Source organism: Linepithema humile, chromosome 7, assembly GCF_040581485.1.
Source record: "Linepithema humile isolate Giens D197 chromosome 7, Lhum_UNIL_v1.0, whole genome shotgun sequence".
NCBI lineage: Eukaryota > Metazoa > Arthropoda > Insecta > Hymenoptera > Formicidae > Linepithema > Linepithema humile.
The window spans coordinates 16,951,410-16,974,580 of record NC_090134.1 but is presented as its reverse complement, the minus strand read 5'-3'; the positions used below and the strand labels follow the sequence as shown (position 1 = coordinate 16,974,580).

The window sequence follows — 23,171 nt, the reverse complement described above, 5'->3', positions numbered from 1 at the left end:
GAATTAAAATAGCGCTTCGCGCCGGCGAAACTTTTAAATCTATTTTCCAGCCGGAAAAATTGGCCGGAACGTACAATATTCATGATCGGCGGGCGATATCGCGGGCGGAAGGATGAAAAAAAAAAAAAAAGGAAAGGAAAAGAGATCGTGCGAGATTGGATATTCAATTCCGAGTATAATGACTGATAAAATAGAAATAAGCACGCCGAAAACGTATTTACATTTGAAACAAGCTCCGAATTAATTTTAGAAGTTTAACTCGGTGTATCCGCACGACGAGATACAGCGGCGCGCGCTCTCTCCGGTGGCACGGCGCGCATTTAAAACGCAGCGCTCGTCGTTTTGAATATTAATGAGCCACTTTGCACGTTTACACGCGCGCGAGCGGCATTCGAGTTCGAGCTTTGTTGTTGTTCTTGACACTTAACCCGTTTCGCGAAAGCCCTTTTTCGGGAACAACGGGGCGGGGGGAGAGGGGGTGGGGGGGGGGTAGCGCGCGGGAAGCGCGGGAGGCTGTAGGAGGCTCGTCGCTCCGGCGCTCCTTTGTCTTCTTAACGGGTAACTCAAGCCCAACGAAGCTCCTCACTGCTGCACCTTTACACGTATACCCGAACGAGCGAGTAAAACGCGGGCGTGGGAAGAAGAGGGGCTCGGGGCCGTAGCCGACTGACCCCCGCCGCCGCTAATTGCAGGTGTTGCCGCTCCGGCCCCGAAATCCGGTGATTATGCCATTTAGGCAGATATCTGTGATTACGGTGATTTTCGGAGGAGGGTATTTTTGCTTTCTCTCCCTTTCTCTCCCCGCAGGGTGTCCTTTTTCACTTTTATTTTTCTCCCGGACGCTTAGGCGCACGAGAGAGACGACGAGCCCCTGTCGTCCGGAATCGAATTAGAGGGGAATATCTGCTAATCGGCGGTTCGCCGGCGAGAATTCATTCTAATTGGCGACCTGCCAGGTGATTTACCGTCGCGAGGGGCATCCTCACGCGAAGAATGGCGCCGCGAAAGGGTTGTACGTGAGTATGCAACGGACTGGAACTGCGTCGGCCGCGTTAAATCACCCGAGTGACTAGAATTCCGGTAACGCGATAATGCTGAAGCGTATACCTCAGTCGCAAGCTGCGAAATAACTTTTCTCACGTGACGCGAAACATTCGCGATAATCCAATGTTACAAGGGGCGGAATAAAGTTTTAACGAAATACTTGAAGAATTAAAGCGCTTAGATGTATCTTTTCTCGTTATGCATCTCTGAAATTCCGCGGTGAAATTCCGTAAAATTTTAAGCACGAGAAAATCGACTTGCTTGGATTTTCCATTACGCTGCGATTAACAATCTATCTCATTAATAATTTATAATACCGCTCTGTTGAGAGCTATCGTGAATTTCGCAAGGCAATTTCGAATATTTGCAGATACAGATATATTAGTCTGTTGTAAAAATGTGTGCGAAAGAAGAAGAAGAACTAACTTGATTTAAGTAGCACGAATCGGTTTTACGCTCGTAAAAAAAATATTTCTCGGTTACACAGCAATAACTGGATTAGCGACGGCGATAAAAGAAATTAGATTTCGTGGAAAAAGGGTTTGAAAAATAAACAAGACAGGTAGTCGAGGATTTTCGGGAAAGTATAGAAATCTAATGTAAGTGGAGTTAAACGTATTATGCAAAGACGGTCATAAGCGTCAGGTAGTGTCATAACCGGGAAGTCAATAAGTCAAAGGGGATCGTAAATCACCGTTTGTGCTGTCACGCGGCTTTCAAAGCGAGGCCTTTGAATCGTGTCGCAGTTTGCTTCGGAAAAACGCAAGACACATAGACGGAAAAATCAACCCCCGGCGTTCGACCGTGGAATTTGAAAAATCTTTTACGACGAGCCAAACAAGAGAAAGGAGTTTGTCACCGGGCGGGCGCCCGGGGTACTTGTACCGGACACTTCCGGAGTCACCGAGTGGACCGGGGGACACTTTGTACGTGGAAAAGCTTAGGTTTCACCGTTGTTTTCTCTCTGTAGTCGATACCACGCGTCGGTGGAGTGCCTCGGAAAATGTCGCCGCAAGGCACCCTTTTCTTCTCTCGAAAAGAACGCTCGGTGGTACGGCAAAGGACGAGGCAAACCACGACGTCGGGGATTGTCCTTAAACTGCCGCACAAAATAAATGCGAATACCGTTTTTCAATGCGGAAATCGCTCATTTGTTTCTGTGCATTTTAAGTGACTAAAGATCAACTTTCTAAAATCAAAGTTGTGTGTGCGCGTGTGTGTGTGTATGCGCATAAAACACAAAAATGCGGCTTCTCTTTTACTGCGAATGAATGATTTATGTCTTTTTTGCTACTTTCTCAGACGTTACATGGTTTTAACTTTTCTTTTTTTTTTTTTTTTTTTTCAATCGCGTTGAAAAGTTTCGCCGGTAGTGCAATGTTATTTTATGTTGAGATACTTTAAATTAAATTTGCAATTAATTTGCCTATGCGCGTGTAAGTTTGAAGAACTCGTGAAAGGCCAAGTTAGCTCGAGCTGAATCAGACCGATGCGCTCTGGGCGGGCCAATCCGGCGACTAGATTTTGAGAATCGTTCGGGCTTGTTAGAGCGTCAAGTCAGTCTCGAGGCTACTCCAACAAGTCCGGACTTTTATTTCGAACTTTTATTTCACGAGAAGCCGCGTTTTCTCACGCGAAACACGCGAGCATCGTCGGCCGGGTCATCACGTGCCTTGCTTTCCCAAGATAAAGCAAAAGGATACCCGGAATCCTTCGGCAAACAGAAGCGTACGAAAACTTCGTCGGGGAGAAAAAAAAAGAGAAACATTTCAGGGACTGCAGCGTTGGCTTTCGAGGGGTCTTTGAAGAACGCGGGGACGATAAGATACGAGCTCGTAAGAGGACCTGGAAATTATCGACTCCCCTTTTCACCCCCTCCGCTAACCCTCCCCTTATTGGTTACCACTGATTACGGCGTATACCCTCGTCAAAGATGTCACCCCGCTGCCGTCTGCCCTCGCTAAGCCATCTTTCGATGACCTGGCGCAAACATCGCCGACATTATCGGTTGACACACCCCGCCAGGACAACTCACGTTTTTCATCCCGACAAAATATCAACGATACAGGAATATTTATGCTTCGGCAATCGCGCGGCATTATTAAAAGGAAAAGTTGGAGAGTTTCGCATTTTGTTTCTGCGCGGCGATAACAAATCGATGCTCCGGCGAGATACGAGAAAACAGGGACAGGTACAAAAATCGTTTCTCTCGTTTCGTGACGCGACTACCTGACTAGATAAGGAAAAAAAAAAAAAAAAAAGAGTCGCCTCCTCGGGGTCAATATTTTGTAATTAAGGTAATGGCAAAAGAAGTTTCTAATAAAAGGGAAAATTTATAGCACGGGAATATCGTACACGATTCTTTCACCAATTTGCGATCAATAAGTTTCTTAATAAAGATATAGAGCGAACAATTCTCAAGCTATGAATTAAGAACAAGCAAAATTTGTACAATCTAGCTTCAATTATTTCGATAAATGATATAATCTTATTTCAAAATACTTTGAATCTTATTTAAAATTTACTATTTTGAAATTACGCAATATGTGTAATGCTACTGAAACTTTTATTTCGGCAAAAAAATGGATCAATTGCGGATTGGTGAAAGTAGACGGAGGAAAAGGGGGAAAACCGTTTCCCACGTGTTCGCCGCCGCTTACTCTTCCCTCTCTACTAAATCAGACTTAACAATCCCCGCATACTTACTTGGTATATTGTAGAAGTTACCGGATGGGGTGCGTACGAGACAGGATGGCTCGAGATCGGGATCGCGTTCGTGATCGCTCGCAGCGTGACTTCCTGGCAGTCTTCCGTTGAGTCGGCTCATTGCGGGGTTACGGGGTGGCACATCAGGTGGGCCCCGTGGTGCCGAACTGTCCAACAAACACCCTGCAACAACAACGGAGAAAAAGTACGTTAGTTTCAGAATGAAAAATTTCTGGAAAATAAATATAATTCAAAGTATTTGATGTTAAAAGAACGATAAATTTCACGGTTTAAAAAGTGAAAGTGTTAAAAAGGATTCTGGCATGTTTCACGGACAGGTTCAAAATTTACCCTTTAAAAAGACGGGTTTAATGCGTGGTATTTTGTCTGAGGACACGCAGCAGGTAAAAATTATAATAAATTTAAATAGAAAAGGATTGTAAAAGCGTAACTAAAATTTCAAGACTCAGAAATATAACAAAAATTATTAAAAATAAAATGTAATCTAAATAACCTTAGCTATATTTTTATAAATTTTTTTATAAATCGCGATATTTTTCGAGAAGAGAGATAACTGATTTTTCCACTTTTGATCGTGAAAAGGAAAATTGGCTCATATTTTTTTTCCGGGGTAAGCAATAAAATAATCACAAATGGATAATAGACGACTGATGGGAAAATTGTCAAAAAAAAAACGGTAGGTGTCTATTGAATATATGGAACCATAAAAGTGAGAACATCTTGGTAAGAAAAGCGCCAGATCGACACGTCGGCGCGAGGATTCGCCTAGATCCAGGCCGGCTGGCGGTCTCCGAAGCTTATAATGCTCGCGCCAAGTAATCCAGAGCAGGTGGTACCCGGCCTGGGTTTTCATCTGGCGAAGGGTTGAGCCGATCTCACGATTAGGTACGGTTCACACGTGACGACCGTCATCGCGGCCGTCGGGGGTGGACGGATGATGCGCCAACGCATGAAATCGCCGCGCGTAACCCTATCCGCGCGCGATCTGGAATTTTTTTTTCCAAGCCAAAGCCGACAAAAGTTCGCTTTCGAGCGTTAGCGCGAACGCGCGCGGCAACGAAGGCGGAATGAACGAGGCGGATTTACAGGCGTGCCGCGGATTGGAAAGATTGTCGGGAGATATTAAAAATGGAAAGCCGGCCCGATGCGATCCGGAGGTTTCGCGGTGTAAAAGGCTGTTGCGCTATTCATCACGGTATATCTCCCGCGAAAGCGTTAGCAGATTATTGTTAGACGCGGGCTGCAATATTCAGCAGGCTTTATATAAGTAGGACAAACGCGAGCGGCTGCGAAGCTAAATCTCGATCACAAAAAGACATGTATACACTGCGATTTATTTATACGGCAATATCCGAGTTTTACAAGCGCGATGCACTTTCAATGTGATATACGACAATTCCAAAACAATCTCGATCATTACAAGCGCGAAACAACTCTGCCAATTGAAAAACTCGGTTTAACTACTATGTCCGACGGAGCGGCGTGTTGCGAGTCGAAAAACGGCAAAAGCGAATATCATCGCTGAACTCAATTATCTTCGCTTGTTTTTATTATCATCTTGGCGTGCGATTACTCGCGTGATAAATTCTTGCGCGAATAAATCACGCAAAACTCAACGATTATGCAGAGTAATTGCAACTGTACACGTCAACTAATACTTCATGATTGCCCGTACTTCATGATTTCGCGTATATGTTCGAAAAAAGTTTATTGCAACTGCAAAACGATGAAGAAACACAATTGTATCTCACGCTAAATCAAGCGCAGCAAATGAATACACGTCATTCTAATCCATAAATTCGGCACGTCGCCCGGCAGCGACTGTTTCGCATTTTTATGTCACCGGAAGAGTTAGTTTTATTTTTGTTTAAGCGATATATCTCTCGCAAATCACTCATCCGAGATAAATTTCAAACTTGTCGGAAGCGTCCAAATTCGTCTGAGCTTTCAAATAAAACTTATTTTTCGTTGCAACTTTTCTGCGCGAAGATATCGATAATTACATCGACCCGGATCAATTATCATTTTGAGTAATCCCAATTTATGCTAAAATTAACCGAGAATTATGTATTCTGTATAGGTCAGTGATCTACCATCACTGATCAGCTGATCAGCTGATCAGCTGATCGCAATGCTTATGTAACATTACGCGTACGCGTCGTTTCGTTCATTCGCGTTGGATTTTTAAAATGTCATAACTTGACGAAAAAAAATTGGCGTAGCAACATGCGTTAAAGACGGATTTTCTAGGTTTCATATTCGTTACACAGCATGCATCAATTTGTGTCTGTCTGTTACAGAAAATACTTTGCCCGCAATTTATTCTTTCAATATATTATCTTCGATATTGGAATATTAATTTATTGTTATCGCTTCTCGTGAATGTATATCGGTAAAAATTTAATATCGCCAGCTGTAAATTTATTTATACAGATAATGTATAATAATTAATGAATTATGTCAGCTAATCGGCCGGCATCGATCGAGCGCCCGAATTCGGGCACTGTATTCGAAGAAAATCCGCTGTACATGGGAGTCGGCAAGAAATTCGAGCCGCTTCTTCTGCATGGAGTGCCCCAGTCAATGAGGTGGATTCGTTTCTACTCTTTTTTCTAGCGGTCGTAACGAACGTCGCCCGATATCCTATTGGACGATAAAGGACGCAACAGGAGGCGGCGTGAGCGGAAGAAAATGGGGTGGGGCGGCGAAGGGGGTCGGCAACCGGGTGGAGGATGAAAAAAGAGAGTGAGAGAAGAGCGCAAAAAAAAAGTTTTATCCCGTGCGACGACAAAGGACTTTCTCAATCTCGTCTAATCGCGTGCTCGTCTCCCCTTCGTCCTTCCACCCGTCCGTCCGCTGTAGCTACCAACTTCGATTCGTGCCTCGCTTACCCTTCCTCCCGCCGCCCCGTCCCTTCCGTCGCCCGACTTGGTTCAGCCAAGAGTGCTCGACCCTTTTACGACCGAACTTTCCCAGTTTCGACATTTCGCTCTTACGCCCCTCCTCGCATCCCGCTCCCTAGGAAAGCACCATTTGGCATTACTACCAATGCGCATCGGTTCATCGACAAAGATAGAGACGCGTAAACTGGCGTGACGCTTCAAGGACATGTTGTCCCTTTTTTTTTTTTTTCTTCGAAAAGGTTAAAAGGCGTTTCGGAAAAAATAGCCGTTTTTGCATTCGCATTTAGAACACGAGTGAATAATGATATACGTATGTAAGCTGCGATTATTACATCGTATAATTAGCGAGCAAATTAATGTATTGACGTAATTAGTAATAATCATATTCGTAATTCCGAATGTGAAATTCTTTTATTATATCCCCCGCCCGGATGTATTCGGCGATTAAATATGAATCCTTATATTAATATTTCCCAATGGTGGCTATATATTAAATTTTAATTAATACAACAGTGCCGTTGCTAAACTCCAAAATCAAAGTGCACGATATTAAATATACGCATCAATTTTACGTGACTTATATATGTCACATAGACATATACACGGTACATTTTTAATGGCGACGTTTCCTCGATCTTGTTACGGCATGCAAAACGTCGCCGGATAATTTCTGTTAATAGGAATTTCGCGGAAGAAGACACTGAGAGATCGACGGCGCGCCTCGTCGACCCGTTTCTATCTGAACGCCCGAAACTTGTTAACCCCAGAATCCGCTCGTTACGCACGAAACGTTCGTGCGACTCGAGAGCTCGGGCGCTCGACAGAAGCCGCGCGGGTCTATTCATCCTTGCAGAGTCATCGAGGCAGAAGAGTCTGCGGCACGTCGTTATTCTTGCTAATAGATCGGCGGGAGTGGGTATTGTCCCGACAGTTACTTCAAGAAGATCTCACTCCGTCGTTGTCACTCCTTTTCCCGCCGTTTTAACAGTCTCGAACGTGCGAGAAGGAGACTGCGAACGCGACCTCATCGTCGCTCGAGGAGAATAAATAAAAACAGACCGGAGGGCCGAGAGAGGAAGAAAGAAAGTTCAAGCGTCGACAAAAGGTAGAACCGATCCTTGCGCTATCCGGTATCCAGGATGAGCATCGCGCGACAAAGGATGCGTGCACGCGGGGTAAGAAGAAGCGAAGCATCCGTGAATCGAATTATGCTCGCCTGGTTTGCGCGGACTGGGTCCTCCTACCGGCGAAGGGACCCAAGAGGTGGAAGGAGCGCCAAAAGAACGTCGTCATAGAGGACCCCTCGGGCTTGAATGAGCCCTGACCTCGAAGACCCGTTGTAGCGCACACCGGGCCGCGTAATGGATGCGCCGACCATTCAGAGCGCACGTCAAAACGCGTAACATAATATCGGGGCCCTTACGAGCAAGAGCCCATGCCTAATGGAATTTATTAGAGAAGGTACTTCCCTTTTTTTCCCCGAGATTCCTCAGGTACGAATCGTTCGCCCGTGCGCGCGCTCGAATCAAGAGGTTCTCCAAGATCGTCACGGCTTGTCTTCGGATCATTGGAGGTGGCTCTCCTTCGGCATGGAAAAGGCTAACTGGCACACAACCGTATGAGGAAAGTGAGATTCTTGACACAGCAATTGGTCGATTGCTCGCATCGTGATGCAATCCGATCCCGTTAAAAGCCTCTTCACAGTTTTAATGGATCACCAAGATGATGAATCGACGTGTCCGATAGTATTGTTTGATTTTTGAGTTTCGTCGAATGAGTTTGTTAATTGAATATTACAAGCATGGGATATAATTCAATAGTAACGCACACGAGAACGATGGATGTTTTAATTAAATGTACACTTTGATATTTTGATACGAGAACTGATACTGATAATAATTTTTGTAATGTAAATAAAAAATTGAAAAAAAAAAAATAAATAAAAACAATGATTAAGTAAAGTATATTTGACTAGCGGTTTGTTGCGGATTGCTTAAGTCTTCAGTATCCGTTTCCGATAAAAGATAAATTGTACCACCGCGCCATTTTTCGCCGAAAAAGTATGACTCTCGTGTGAAACCGTGCCGAGATAAAATACCGTATAAAGAAACATCGTAGCAATATCCACAGAGATTTAGGAGGGGAAAAGTGAACAAACGATTCGGGAGCCTGGTCACGTATCAAAGAGCAGAGTGGACGAATTTTGGGACGCTGGGCGAAGAAAATGAACAAGGGTTAGTCTCGTGTCTGGATTAGCTTTCGGTGCGGAACGAATTAATACTATATCGCACGCCGGATAAAGCTGCGCATATTTCCACGTGCCAGCGGCAATCCTGTGAGAGGCTCGTCGCGTGTGTTGGTAATTTCATAAATCCACAGCAGCGGGAAAAAAATGCCTTGCTTATCTACGGTTTATGTCCATCTATATTACAGCGATTCCTACACAATTACATTAAATGTATACGTAATTGATTTTCGAGAAAGATATGCAAATTACAGAGATAACAATTCGATTTTGTCATAACAAAAAATTTATAAAATAATGTATTACTTTCTCTTCTTAAATAAATTTATAGATGACTTTTTTAAAAATTAAGAAGAGGTAAATAGTTAGAAATAATTATTTTCGTCATAGATATTTATAAATAAACTTGTCAAGCAGTCGTTTCGTCGGAGGCGCAAATAGTCCAACATTCGAAGCGAGCTGTTATCTATCTCGAGGTGAGCGACATTGTTTATACTTATCGCAAGATAACTGATCGTTTCCACTTATCGGGAAGTTAAAAATAAACGATACGAACTGCTGTGAACTGTATTCACCCTCGTGTCGAGGGATTTCTGACAGATCGCTTGAATTATATCGGACTCGTTCGAGGCTCTGCGTGTGCGACGCGAGAGGGAACCTTATAAAAATATTATCGAACGGATATACGCTATTTTGGTTCTTCCATCAGCCGCATCACACACAACGTCGGATATACCGGGAGATCCTCTAGGCTTCTCGGTACCTCCCGGCGAATCCTAAAGCGGTTGAGTTATCTTGAGTTTACGTACGTATACCTCGCCGCTGCCGCCGCCGCCGCCGCCGCCGCCACCGCCGCCGCCGCCGCCACCGTCGCGCTTCAGCCGCTGCTTCGTGCTATCCCGGAACTTATGGAAGCCATGCCAGAATTTGTGAAACAACCACTTTACTCCGGGAATCACTACGTCGCTGTAGTATCGGGTAGCGTTCGCAATTTATCGCAATATCCGGAAGTTTTCGCGGAAATTTTCTGCCGCGCGGTGCATCATCCGCCGTACGCGCGTGTGCATCCGCATCAATTTACTATAATTTAATTACGATAAAACGCTTAACTACGCGCGCGATTAGTCTCATTAAAGATATTGCGCGAAACGAAGCATTACGTACACCTCCCGTGAGCGAAGGATCTTCTCGTCACTTCGTCGAGATCGCAATCCACCGTGATTTGCTCGCGCCTAATTTCGCGATATAATATAATCAATTATACCGTTCTTATTAATTTTATATATATTATTTATTTTTGCTCATGTTTCTTATTAAAAAAATTATAAGCGGAATTTAATTTGCAAAACGAAACAGATCTCTCCGATCTATATTCCAATTACAGAGACTCGTGCTTCGTGCCTTCGTTACTTCAGTCATCGCGACTGGCTTTTAAACGAGCCCTGTCAATAATCACTACTAATCTCCGCGCTTCCGTTCTTCAAGAGCGAGTCGAGTCGATCCTCTCGTTTTATCAGCGGGTCGGACGCGCGCGACGTCGTCGCATTACGTCTCGTTAGGAGATTTTCGTCGTCGAGTGACCCGAAAGCGAAGGAAAAGCCCTCTCGAGACTCTCTTTCTCGCTTCCTTCTGGCATCAGAGGAAAATCTTGAAAAATGAAGGGGCGTACCGGCCGCTTGGGGGGGAAAGAAAGGAGAGAGGAAGAAGGGAAAAAGCACGGGTAGGGCGAAACAGTTTTAATTGGAAGTCGGAGGAGACGCGGCGCGGCGGGAGAGACGAGGAGAACGGGAGGGTCGGGAAAGGCGCAAGGGGGGATGGATGGAGGGCCGATAGCGGCGGTTCTTTACCCTCATGCTCGTTCTACGCCCTATGTGAGCCCCGTCCCTTACCCTCGCATTACATACATTTTCGCGCGTACCTACGTACATACACGTCCGGGCAGGGCCGGTCAGAAGATTTTACGACGCTTGGATCGACTATATATCTTACAAAATTTATTTCCAAATCAGATTACAGTTGCCGCACTTGACGCTGAGAAAATACAGATGTGAGTATTTCAATAAGTATATATGCTTCAAATATTTAACATTTCTATATGTTGTATATATTTAATTTTTTTGTTATAATTATAATCAGATTATTAACTTTATTAATTTAACGTAATGCAATTGTATTTTGTTACATTTCCCTCTTTATAAAAAAAAAACTTAATTATTTTGCAAAATTTAGTAGTAATTTGGCAGAAACATCCTCTCAGCCGTCCCTGCGTCCATCCGGACGAGCTCGCACGTCCGTGTAAGTTCGAATGCACTAACATCTGTACGATGAAGTCGAGCATCGCATCTCTCGGCGGCCTTAAACCGCGCGGAATGGCGCGGCGTCGGCGGCGGCGCTCGTTTTTCCTATGGACAAAGTGGAAACTCCACGAGGAGAAGCGGTCCGCCGGCGAGAGAAAGAGAAAGAGAAAGAGAGAGAGAAAGAGAGAGAGGAAGATAGGAAAAAAAGACTTAATTCGTTTCCCATTAGAATTTACGTGGCTCGAAAATAAAGGGAGCAGGATAGACCGAGCGAAGTCGGAGAGCAGCGAGAATTCGTGGAACGCTTTCCCGCCGCCAGCTCGACCATTGGATTTTTCACGGCACGCCGGTGTCCTGGAAAATCGAAATTAGCTTTTCCACGGCGGCCAAGTCCGTGGGAGTTAACAGGGAGGACGGAAGTCGAAATAAATGGTAGCTGATAAAAAAAAAAGTGCGCGCACACCCGCGCCGCGGTGCTTGTCACGCGTTTCCCCTCTTTGAATAGCGAAAACTCCGACGAGCGCGTCCCGAAGAAAATCGCGATGAAAACTCGTCTCTACAAACGAGATGCGCCGCTATGAAGTGACGCTTTATAAAGAGCGCGCGCGTGAACTAATAACGTTTCCGTACTTTCGTCGCGTATTTTCGGCTCGGAATTAGGAAAACCGAAATTGAGAAAACTCGTCAGCAGCACGAATAAAACTGTGCTCCGATAGAATTATGTATATCTATTTGAATCTCTCGCGCGCGTAAATTCGAAGAATTAATACATTTTCTCCTCATCGGATGCAGTAGTAATTCCGCCGAGTCTAAAACTGTGCAATTCATCGCAAATATACTATCGTATTTAAGCTGTAGCTTTGGATGATACACGGCCCGGAGAATTTCTGTCGGCGAGAGTTATTACGCACGTACGTATAACGCGCAGGGGCAGTTGCATTAAGTACGATATATCTGGGAGGATCTTTTCGCCGGTGCGCGCCAAGGTACGCTGAAAACTTTTCACGTTCGGCGAAAATAAGGGGCTCGGGCGAGAAAATGGGGCGGCTTAATTCGTTTCCCATTAGAATTTATGTGCCGTGCACGCGCCGCTCGGTAGTGGAAAAGCCGCCGCCACCGCCGCCGCCGCCGCCGCCGCCGCCGCGCGAGTGGCTACTCGCTCTCTCTTTTTACGACCGGAGTCCGGCGTGTCTGGTATGTTCGAGTGGACCTCCACGAAGCACCTCGATACGACACCCTCGGCGATTCTTTCCTCCGTACCGAAGGGAAGAAAGACTAAGCCGAGCGTGGAAAGACGAGGCGTTTTCCAGACGGGAAACGGAGGTCGAAATCAAAGCGTCTGATCGTGTGAATCCGAGTATGAATGCTCGACCCTTAACTCTCTACCTTTCGCTTTCATGTGAAAGCTCGTAGGATATCCCTGACATCCCGCACAAAAATTGTTATTAGTCAAGTAGCGTGAATTTCACTTATATCTTTTTCTCCGTGAGCCGATTTTAACGCTCCAAGAAGCCTTTTAAAGTTAGAAATGATATATCAGTGGAAATAAAAAAACTTTATATGATAAATCAAAGTTTAGTAAAAATCTTTCAATCAAATTAATTATTATTATTTTATAGTGAAATGTAATCCTGATAAAAAAATAAAATATATTATATTTTTATGTTTATCAAGTCATAAATACAAAATTAACATTACAAACTTGTTTTAAGATCAATAATTTACGCTCATATAATTAATATCATATACATTTCGTGCCCATGTTCATAATTAAGCGCATACGATAATATACGTTAATTTTTTATCATAACAGCAATTAATTTTTTTCAGATCATGTCTGTTCGTGCAGAAGTTCTACATTATGAGAGAATATCGATCGAGAACACACTGATCGGGTATGAAGCGTTCGCGAGCAAAGTGCAGGATGTGAGGAATTGGGGCCGATATAATTGGTACCCTGTTTTCGGTGAACTGCATTGGCCAGCCAAAATATGTGGAAAACGCTCTGTATGTGTTCACGCGAACGATCGCCGAGCAAGTTCGTATATCATACGACCGGTTTCGCGTGTTCCCTCACGCCAATTAAGAAAACACGGAGCTGCAACTTTGAATTTTTCGAGCATTTGTTTCTTGATAGCTAAATATTTCTGGAATTATAAACATTTCGTTCAAAATTACAAACGTGTTTATATTCATAGACACGTAATTCTTTTCATAATGAAAGTTTCTGCAATATAAAAAATAAGTTTGCAACTATTTGAAGCAGTTGCAGTTTGTTCATCCGGATATCTGTATTTGTTTTGGAAGTTGATCATTTTCTAACAATGATAAGTTATTTCGGTCGAGTGAAACGGTCTGTAATTTCGAAGTTCCAAAGACCGAACGGCAACAAAGTCACTCGTAAAATTGCTGCAATTTGGCACCGAAGAAACGCACCGGACCGAAACACCGCTAACACCCCGACTCGCCGTAAGTCGTTCCCATCGGCAAACTTTTGCGGTCTGAGAGTCGGCGAGCTTGTACCTCGCCCACGTGTGTGTCCGCATTGCCGCCCATTATCGCCGATCGATGATCGTGGACCGACGATCTCTCGTGGGCGATTCTCTCTCGCGCGTAGACGTCATAATATCTGGTCGGCCGGCCGCATCGCGCCGCGCGAAATACCGCAACTCGTGTGATCCGATAACGATACCGCTTTACGCACGCCCAATGCATATACACACGTATCGCACGGACACGGCCGCGGATAAATTGCCCCGTCGAGCTCAAAGGGGCTCTCGGCGATCTAGAACGCGTGGGTGGCTCCGGGCTCGCAATTGTCGCGGATCGGCCGTCGTCGTCGTTGTCGTCGAGCGAGTCGCATTATTGTTTCACGAAGTGAGTGGTCGAACGGCTAAGTATCATCGATACCGGCTCGATCCCTGTCTCGAGAGAATTGCTGCAACGGCCAGTGATGCGAGGACTATATTACGGATTTACATTGATGCAAGATATCCGTTTGCTTTCAGTGTGGCTTAGTCTAATAAGAATAAGTAATAAGAATAAGTAAAAAGACGTAAGCCTTATGTCTTTTCTATGTATATTATATCACATTCATATCGGATAACGTATTAATGTTTGTATTAATAAAATAAAGTTTGCAAACGGAGTTTTAACTAAATTCCGAAATAAAATCTGGCAAAAGAAAATAATGTCTACAAATAAAGTCTAAAAAAAGAAACACCAAGTAATAAATATAATAATTTTTTTATAACCGTCAACTAAATTTTGTGGAGCTTAAAACAATCTATCAAAGATAGAATAACATCGACGGTAAACTTCTTTATTTTTCGGATATCGCGCAAGTTCATCGCGGCAGCAACAATATTTTCTTTCGATCATTACATGATTTTACGATAACATCGAACGTCGGTTATATAAACGATCTAATATGCGAGCGGACAACCTTCGCAAAATTAATTAGTATGGATTAATGTGGGTGTAAACGTATCTCGACAACACCTCGAGGCATTCCACACTATCATTTAATTTGCAGGTTGAATAGTACGCGCCAGCTACATCTAGTTTTACGTGATCAAGCGATACACGAATCGGCTTTTGAGGGGAAGCCAAATGCAGTACAGCGCGCACACGCTCCAGCAAGCTATTTATTAGCCGGTCGTTTAATAGAGCTCCGCCGTATAATGTTTTACGTTTACGGTAATGGTGTCGGCCGTAAAGCGCTGCTAACGATTACCCATGTATCTCACGCAGATCGACGAGCTGTACTTGCGTTACGTTCGCCCGGCGCTTTACGATCAGGCGACACGGGCGGCAATTGGAAATCTACGATCTGTACACGGGTTTAGCGGCTCTTACCTCGAGACAGGGGCGAGGAGCGTTGGAATTAATTAGTAACGAGCGGACGCGCGCGGGCGTTAACCGGTTGCCGCGCACCGGACTTCTCGACGTCCATCTATCCGTTAATCGGCGCAATTAACAGCCGATAGAAATCACCGACGATCTCATTCCCCGTTCGATCGTTCTTGCCCAGCATGTATTATCGGCCCTCTACGATCTGTACGTCCTTTACGATCCTTTAGATCTCCGGTTATCTCGCGCGCGTTTTCTCTTCCGCGGTGATATAGGATCCGAGGAACGCGGTCCGACTATTAATTACAGGCTGCGGAGGAGGCGAAGTCGTTAGTACACCTACGTAAAGAAAGGAGTGATTTAGGACGCGCCGATTCCTCCCTGCGCTTCTCCTCCCGCCTCCCTCAATTCCCCCCGCGTCGGAAACTTTCGAATCTCGATTTCTCGCGGCGCACGAGACCTAATGAATAGGGCCGCGTTCATAGGAGGCGCCGATAGGTCGATAGATTTCGTCGGAATCGCCTAGGATATCTGCCAACGACGTCTGCAACGATATCCATTATGTCCACGGATTTACTTCGGCGCCAAATTATGTTGCGGATTTATGAGAGGTTTCTTCTATATTGAATTGAGTAATAATTGGGTACGTTCTTTTTCGTTTTCTAAAAATTGTGAATATATCAATTTTTAATCCTATGATATTTCAAATGCAATCAATTTTGTTAATCCACCGCTACGCTCCGTTTAAAGAATCACTCCGAGTCAACGCGCTTCCTTATGTACGAAGAAGCAAGAGGAATCGTAAAATGTTTATCGGTTCTCATCCCGGAAACCTCGTGCGGGAGAGGCTCGAGAGAGCGAGATCGGCGCGATAACTGTGTGTGCATCGTGCGGTCGCGGCGTATAAATTTATCGCCGGCGTACCCCGCGCGACGTTTGTACTACCCCCTTATGATTTTCCCCGATCTCTACATCGCCATTCCTCCTCCGTAATCGCGCGAAAGGAAATGATTTCTTTAGAGAAATACGCCGACACACACGGCTCTCTCGGGTCGGTTAAGGCACCGGGGCCGAAATAAATCCGCAAAGCCGAGGTTAAAATCGATGCCGCGCGGCCGTTTGGCGAGGATAGAGCGAAGAGAGGTAGCTCTCACGCGGCGGGGTTGAAGGAGGGAAGGAGGAAGGAAGCGCGCGAGGGAGGTAAGGGGGCAGGACGACAGGGAAGAGTAGGAGATCCGGGAGAGCGGCGGGCGATGTGGGCGAGGAGGAAGGGAAGAGGGAATTCTGCGTTTGGCAGCTCGTGGATATTGGAAGGAGGCCCGCCGTCGAGAGGAGATCGTAGAAGACGATCCTGGGGGTCGTTCGTCCCCAGGACCAGCCGTCCTTACGCCGCCGAGATTCCGCCACTCCCGCCGAACTTTTGCTCGAGCAATCACATTTTCCGAACCAACTCGCGGCCGAACGGATAACCGATATCCGTAGCGGCGCTACTATTAATAAGAATCCAAGTTTTGTTAAATCGACGGGAATATTCTTCCGCGTTGCAGTACATCGCGCGATCGAAGAAAGCTTCATCAGGCGAATACCGGGCGAATTTCTCCCCTTAATCCGTATCATCGTTTATCAAATAATCGATTTTATAATATTCCGCACTGGAATTTAAAGTGTAACTTTGTACAACTCTCCGGCGCATTAGTTTCTTTGCATTTTAGTTCGCAATTGGAGTGAAACGATCAATATAAACAGAAAACTAACTTTCCAGCATCGAATGAATACTTAATTCTGTTTTCTCACTAAACACGAATTCATATTTGCGTTCGAAAAACGCGCGTTTTGAAATAAGGAGGTGAATTTTTTAATAAGACAGGATTATAAACAAGATTCTATTCCGAGAAATGGCGACGGCGCCCACGGACCAATGGAATACCAATTTCACGACCAAAAGTGTCGAGTTCGTCTCGTACCAAGGAAACCACTAAATTAGTTGCCCAGTGGTCGAGGCACTCTAGGAATACCGAAGTTGCAAGTTTGCGATGGAGGATAGCTTCATGGGGTGCAAGATTGCTCAATTTCGAGTGCGGCATCCGCCGAGGCGTATGTATTAAAGTTTGGCCGGGCACGGTACGATGCGTTTTACGGTTCGGTCGAAATGACTTCCCTCGACTACTCGAGGAAAATGGCAGCTCCGTCGATCCCGCGGAACAAGATACGGGGTAAGCAAACAAACTCGTAGGTTGCGCGAAGAAACGGATACGGCAAGTATACGTTACTCGCGTGCGTTGTGTACACACATGCGGTATCATGTAATGCAATGGACACACACACATTTTTATCATTACATCGTATATATATGTACATATGCGGTAAATTTAATCTTGTAAATAGTTGCTATCTATTATCGATGTGTACTTTGTAAAATAACGCATGACCTGCAGAGCGGAATGTTAAATTATATTTTTTTTTTCGGAATAGGTAGGATGGCTTGTATGAATTCCGCGAAGTTTTTCATTTTCATAAATTGAGAAAATAGATATCAGCTCAGCTCGTATAAATTCCACGAAGTTTTTCATTTTCATAAATCGAGATTTTCCAGTGGTTCCCCGCATATTTCTAGGCTCGAAACAGGGAAAAAGTTAACTATTTTGTAATGTATACCTAATAAAGCTTTTCGTAATCATTCGTAATCATTTTTCGTTCCATCGCCAGATAATTAAAAAATTTTGTAATAATACAAAATACTAATAGCAAAATCGTTTACTATCCGTTAGCTAAGAAGGTAAATTTTTTATTAAAGCTTTAAATAACACTTATTATATTATATTTTAATTATTCTATTGGAAATGAAGATATTCGTATGCGGCTTGGTCGATTCGGGAGCTGTCTCTCGAATCCTTCGAAATCTAGCGAACGACGACGTCAGAATCTCGATCATGCTGAAAAGTTCAAGTTCGCGTGTCGCGCGATGGAACGAAGCCGCGAGATTACTCAATTTCGCGTCCGCAGCGGGGGCTGCATCAAAGTTTGCGGTCGTCTTTGCTCGATGAGAGGACCAAGTAGAGAGAGAGCGCGCGAGAGAGAAAGAGAGAGAGAACGGCTCGTCTTCGTTCATCTGACGATAATGACACCGGCGGCGGATCGACCCTATCGATCCGAGAGAACGGTAATTGCTTGTCGGCTTCGCGCACGCGGCGTCCTTTCTTCACCACCAGCTCTATCCTTGGATCGCGCGTATAGAAGGGAGGCGCGCGCCTTTATCCCGCGTGAACTTTGGTCGCAATTAGACTGCGCGCGGAGGCGAAGCCGGACTGCTCTCTCTCTCTCTCTCTCTCTTTCTCTCAACGCGACGTAGACGAGCAACCGATAACCACGCACGTGCCTCTAACGAGGAATCGAAGCCGTCGGCGAGAGAAGGAATCCGCCGCGGCCTCGTCGCCTCACTCAGATCGTTTCTTCCCTTCGCTCTTGGGGCCGGGCGCGGGGGGGACGCCGCGCCACCGTACATGCACCACCTTACACCATCGCGCGAGCGCTTGTTATTACGAGACGTTAATCTCGACGGAGCAGCCTGCCGCGTAATTCAAGAAGGCCGGCCCCGTCATATAGGTATTTTAGCGCTCGAGGCGGTAATAGGCGCGCGCTCGCTCCGGGAAGGTTATTACAAAGGCTCCCTCTCCCCCTACGCCCCGAATCTCTCTCTCTCTTACTCGTACGTCGGTAATTCTGGACATCGTGTTCAACGACTTAATACACGTCGGAAGATCAGCGCGATTATAATATAATATTATGGCTAGATGCGCGCGTGCGTGGAGAGTCCGTTAATGAGGAGTTTATTATATATACGCGCGTCGTCTCTCGTTCGCTGAAAAAAATAATGCGCGCTCGAATATTATTAATTAATTTATTTAAATCCGTTATTTCTATATGTCTGTTTAAACTGCGGCCAGATTTAAATTGGAAGCACGTTTCCGGAGATTGACATTTCCTGCGATTTCGGAGTGATTCGCATATTGCATGCTGCAAATCTGGATCGAGAGTCTATGCATACATTGAGATAAAAATATCGAAACCTTTTAAAATTGCTTTGACAAACCACGTTTCTAAAACAGGAATATCCATACGATCTGTTAATAAAAATTAAAATTACTTCGCTATAAATATCGATGCGTTATCTGATGCGATTTCCAGTATTCAAATTAGTCTTATTTTTGTAATTATATAAAATGACAGAGGATGATAAGAATAACCAGAATATACAACACTTATCTTTAAGTTGCCGCGAAAAAATCGTGCAAGCTGTATCTGCATCTCTTGCACCTGCCATTTGCATCGCTTTGCACTCGCTCATTTGAAATTCCTTCGAAATCGCCGACGCGGATCGCCGATCGCGCGTGCCCGCACAAACGCATCGCTCTTCCCCCATAAACGATCGCGAATTCAAGGCTTGTTTTATTTCTGCATTACCGAAAGTTCGCGACGGTGGAATACACCGCGAAATTCGCGCGTTGTGCCGGAAACCGGAAGCGGCGTGAGCGCGCGAGGGTTGGATGCCCCTGCTCTACCTTGTCTGTCGTTCTGAGGGATCGTTACGGCGCATTCAGGAACACAGCGCGGACTGGTACACCCCCGGGAGGGACCCGGGAGTCGCTTCGCAACTTGAAAATAGTTAAAGTGAATAACTTTAATGCGTCGCGCAGAGGCGCCGCGGGCGAATTGGTCACGTTCGCAGCGGCGTAGCGCGGCGGTGGATACAACGAACGTTGCGATTTATCGCGCAAATCAATGGGAAATAATTAAATCAATGCAATTGACCCATTTTCTCGCGACATCATTACTATTCGAGCATCGTTGAAATTTTTATCTAATCTTTGGTAAAAAACTTACAGAAGTTGTGCGAATTTAGGTTGCCGGCGCTATGGCACACTTTCGCGGAGAAATTAGCATTCGGAGCAGCAGCGGCGAGAAAAAGTGCGCAACCAATTGCTTTAATCTCTTCAGAGAGGAAGATATATCTTGACGTGGCGTCATGCAAATATAAAGCTCTCGTAAAGCTGAGGAAAGATTACTTCTTCGCGAAAATGTCTCGCTTGCTTAAGAAGCTGCGAAGAAAATTCGTTTTTCTCTCAATAAATTGTATAGTATAATAATGTATTATTTTGATTCGCAAATTATTCACGAAATCCAGGTTTACTGATTTGACAGAAATTGCAGTGATTTTTTCGATAAGTAACTGCGGTAATGAAAAAAAATATTGCTTCACATTTTGAGGAAAATATCAGACTTAAGCAGTGCGAATTTTCTGACGATATTCGATAAATGAAGCCTGCGGCTTCATGTTTCGCCGTCATTTACTCCCGGAGCGATCGATCAGGCTCCGAGATCGGAGGAAAGACGCAGCAGCGCAGGACGACCGATCGCCCGACATTTTTGTTGACACCACCTCTTTCATTCTAGCCCTACCGAAGCGCTAAACCCGTTCCATTCAATTACCGGTGATCGCGGCAGCTGCACCGCTAGTACCAGCAGCTTCGATGACAACGACGGCGAGGACGACAACGACTATGATTACGACTACAACTATGAGAACGACTACGACAACTACGACGACGGCGACGTGGTGTTCGACCACCACGCGACGTCTTATTATGTAAATTTAATGACGTCGCCGATGCAATGCATGCGCGTTCGCGCTCGTCGTGCTCTCTCACGGACGCGCTCTCGGTGGGCGTGCATTCGTGCGAAGGTACCTTAAGGTTTCTACCGGGGGAACACCTGATAAACCGCGCGACATTTGGAAATGTCAGAGTGATAAATACGGCTCCTGCGTGGTGGTAATGCAACCGCTCCCTTTCTCCCAACCCCCTGCCTCGTGTGTCTCTCGCGCGTTGTCGTTCTTCCCGTAGCTTTTCCCCGAGTCCCCCTTCCCCCCCTACCCTTCTTCGACCCTCCGCGCTCACCCGGTGAAAGTGTTGCGCCCGCGGGCGATCGATTCGCGCCGGGGATGGAGGTTTTATCGCGGCTCGAACGCTATCGCGAAGTCGGAACGAGATCCGCAGCGGATCTTCGAGAAATGGCAGCTTTCCCATCGCGCGAAATGGAGATACTAAGTCACAGTCTGGTCAATTCGCAGTTTTCAGTCAATCGCACTTCCAGTTCGAGTAAATCCGCATTAAAGAAATTAAATGCCTCGACAACATCACTGTTCCAAAGACACAATAATTTTTTTAAACTTTTGTATCCCAAAAATTATAAAAAAAAAAGTTTTACTTTGATTTGTTACAGCGAAAAGTTATTAAGCTCAAACTCCGAGAAGTCGTTATCCGCGTAAGAAACTGTTTTCGAGATCGTGAAGAGCTATGTGAAGTGAAATTATGCGCTGCCGAATAATTGTACAAGAATGAGTTCACGTCAATAATTGAAAGATAATTAAATCGTGGTTTGTCACATTAGCTACTGTCAGTGTCAAACGTAGTCGTGGGAATGTATCATCTGTCACATCGGACGGACTCTGATTCGTGAGTCTCGAGAAAAGGCTATTTTGAACGCGGAGAAATTCCAAGTATCGAGTGCAGTATCGAGTGCAGTATCGAGTGACGGGACGGCTGGGCAAGAAGCAACGTCGCGCTGCAACGTCCCGTTTTTCAGCAACGATAATTATGCCCGTTTTTCCGTTCACTCCGTCGGAAAATCTTAATGGAAATGTCGTGCTTGCGCGTAATAGAGTTTAAAACGGAATTCCGCTCAAGGACTGCAGCGTGCTTCTGCAAAATGAAACAAGTTCCTGTTTTCGACAACGGATAGCACGTATAACTCACCTACATCGAAAGACGCAACGTATAACGCTAGGAGAGTGCGAAAAGATGCGCAGGACTTAATGGACTAAAGAATAATTCATTTGACTTTAGATTCATGCAAATTATTTTCCCAAAAGAGCTATTTAATTAATAAATGATTAGCATGTGCACGAATATTTTAGCACGCGAAAATATCCGTGTTCTAGTTTGCTAAACTTATTTTCTCTCTAATATCACGGATGAAGAACTAGAATATAGAGTTGCGCAACATATAATAATGTGAAATGAAAATCTAAAGCGAAATTGCAATTCGCTAATGCTAGAAATGCATAAAATTCAGAATTATGAGCACCATCAACGTTTCGTGACTCCTCGATCGATTTTGTTCCACACGGTAAATATGTGACGATGACAAGTGAGCCGATAGTAACTAACGATACTATGTAAGGTACTGTCTAAAGTTTTCCTCTTTTTTCTCCATTAAACGTGCGGCTTTCATCGTCGAATAGTTAAGAGAGTGAGAGAGGCGTATAATGGAAAATTTCATTTACATACACCACCGAGTAGTTTTACTATGCGAAAAAATTTCTCCGAGTCACGCCTTGGATACGTCGACTTGACAAATAGGGCCCGCGTGATAATGCAGTCGCGTGACACCCTCTGCTCCACGGGGATGTTTTCGTCTTGCTGCTTTTTTACATCGCCGCGGGGGAAGCTGCTACCTCGGGACAATCGATTCGCGCCGAAAATAGAAGCTCTATCACGACAGGCGGGAGTAGTTGGATCGCGTGGCTCTTACGGGTTCTTAATTATTATTTGCCAAGAGCGAAGATACGATCCGGTATTACGATTTAGCTGTTTTCGTGCAAAATCACGGCAAACAACATTTTCATTGATTTAAGAATTTAAGGGTTATTCACTTCCGTAGAGGCACTGTATATACCTCAAAATCGCCATCAGTATTAAACAAAACAAAGCCGGATAATATGAAGTAGCGTGGTAACGAATAAAAATAAATAAACGTCAGTTTTAATAAAAATATTAGTCACTGTGTTTTTCTGTGGAGAAGTCGAGTTATCGGGAACGCCACTCTATCAACGCCACTCCATTTCGCATTGTTAAATATTTAACTACACTCCGATTCCCTTTGATTGATTGGCTATATTCTCTCCTATATTCATGGAAGAGCTACCTTTCATTTTTAAATTTCACACACAGTAGAATATCGTCGTTACATACGTCAGGATCATCCGCGATTTTGCAAAGTTCAACGCGAGGCAAACCACCGAGTGAGAAATTCGCGCTAATTCCG

General features: G+C 44.9%; 1 protein-coding gene across 9 annotated transcripts in view; it reads right to left on the bottom strand.

Annotated features, from left to right (window-relative positions):
* Ten-m (teneurin transmembrane protein Ten-m) overlaps window positions 1-23,171 on the bottom strand; it is a 554,800-nt gene that overhangs the window by 27,276 nt on the left and 504,353 nt on the right. For all 9 annotated transcript variants that reach the window (XM_067359312.1, XM_067359311.1, XM_067359317.1 and 6 more), the window contains one exon: window positions 3,751-3,933. In XM_067359312.1, coding sequence (XP_067215413.1) covers window positions 3,751-3,933 — 183 coding nt within the window. The remainder of the gene's footprint in view (window positions 1-3,750; window positions 3,934-23,171) is intronic.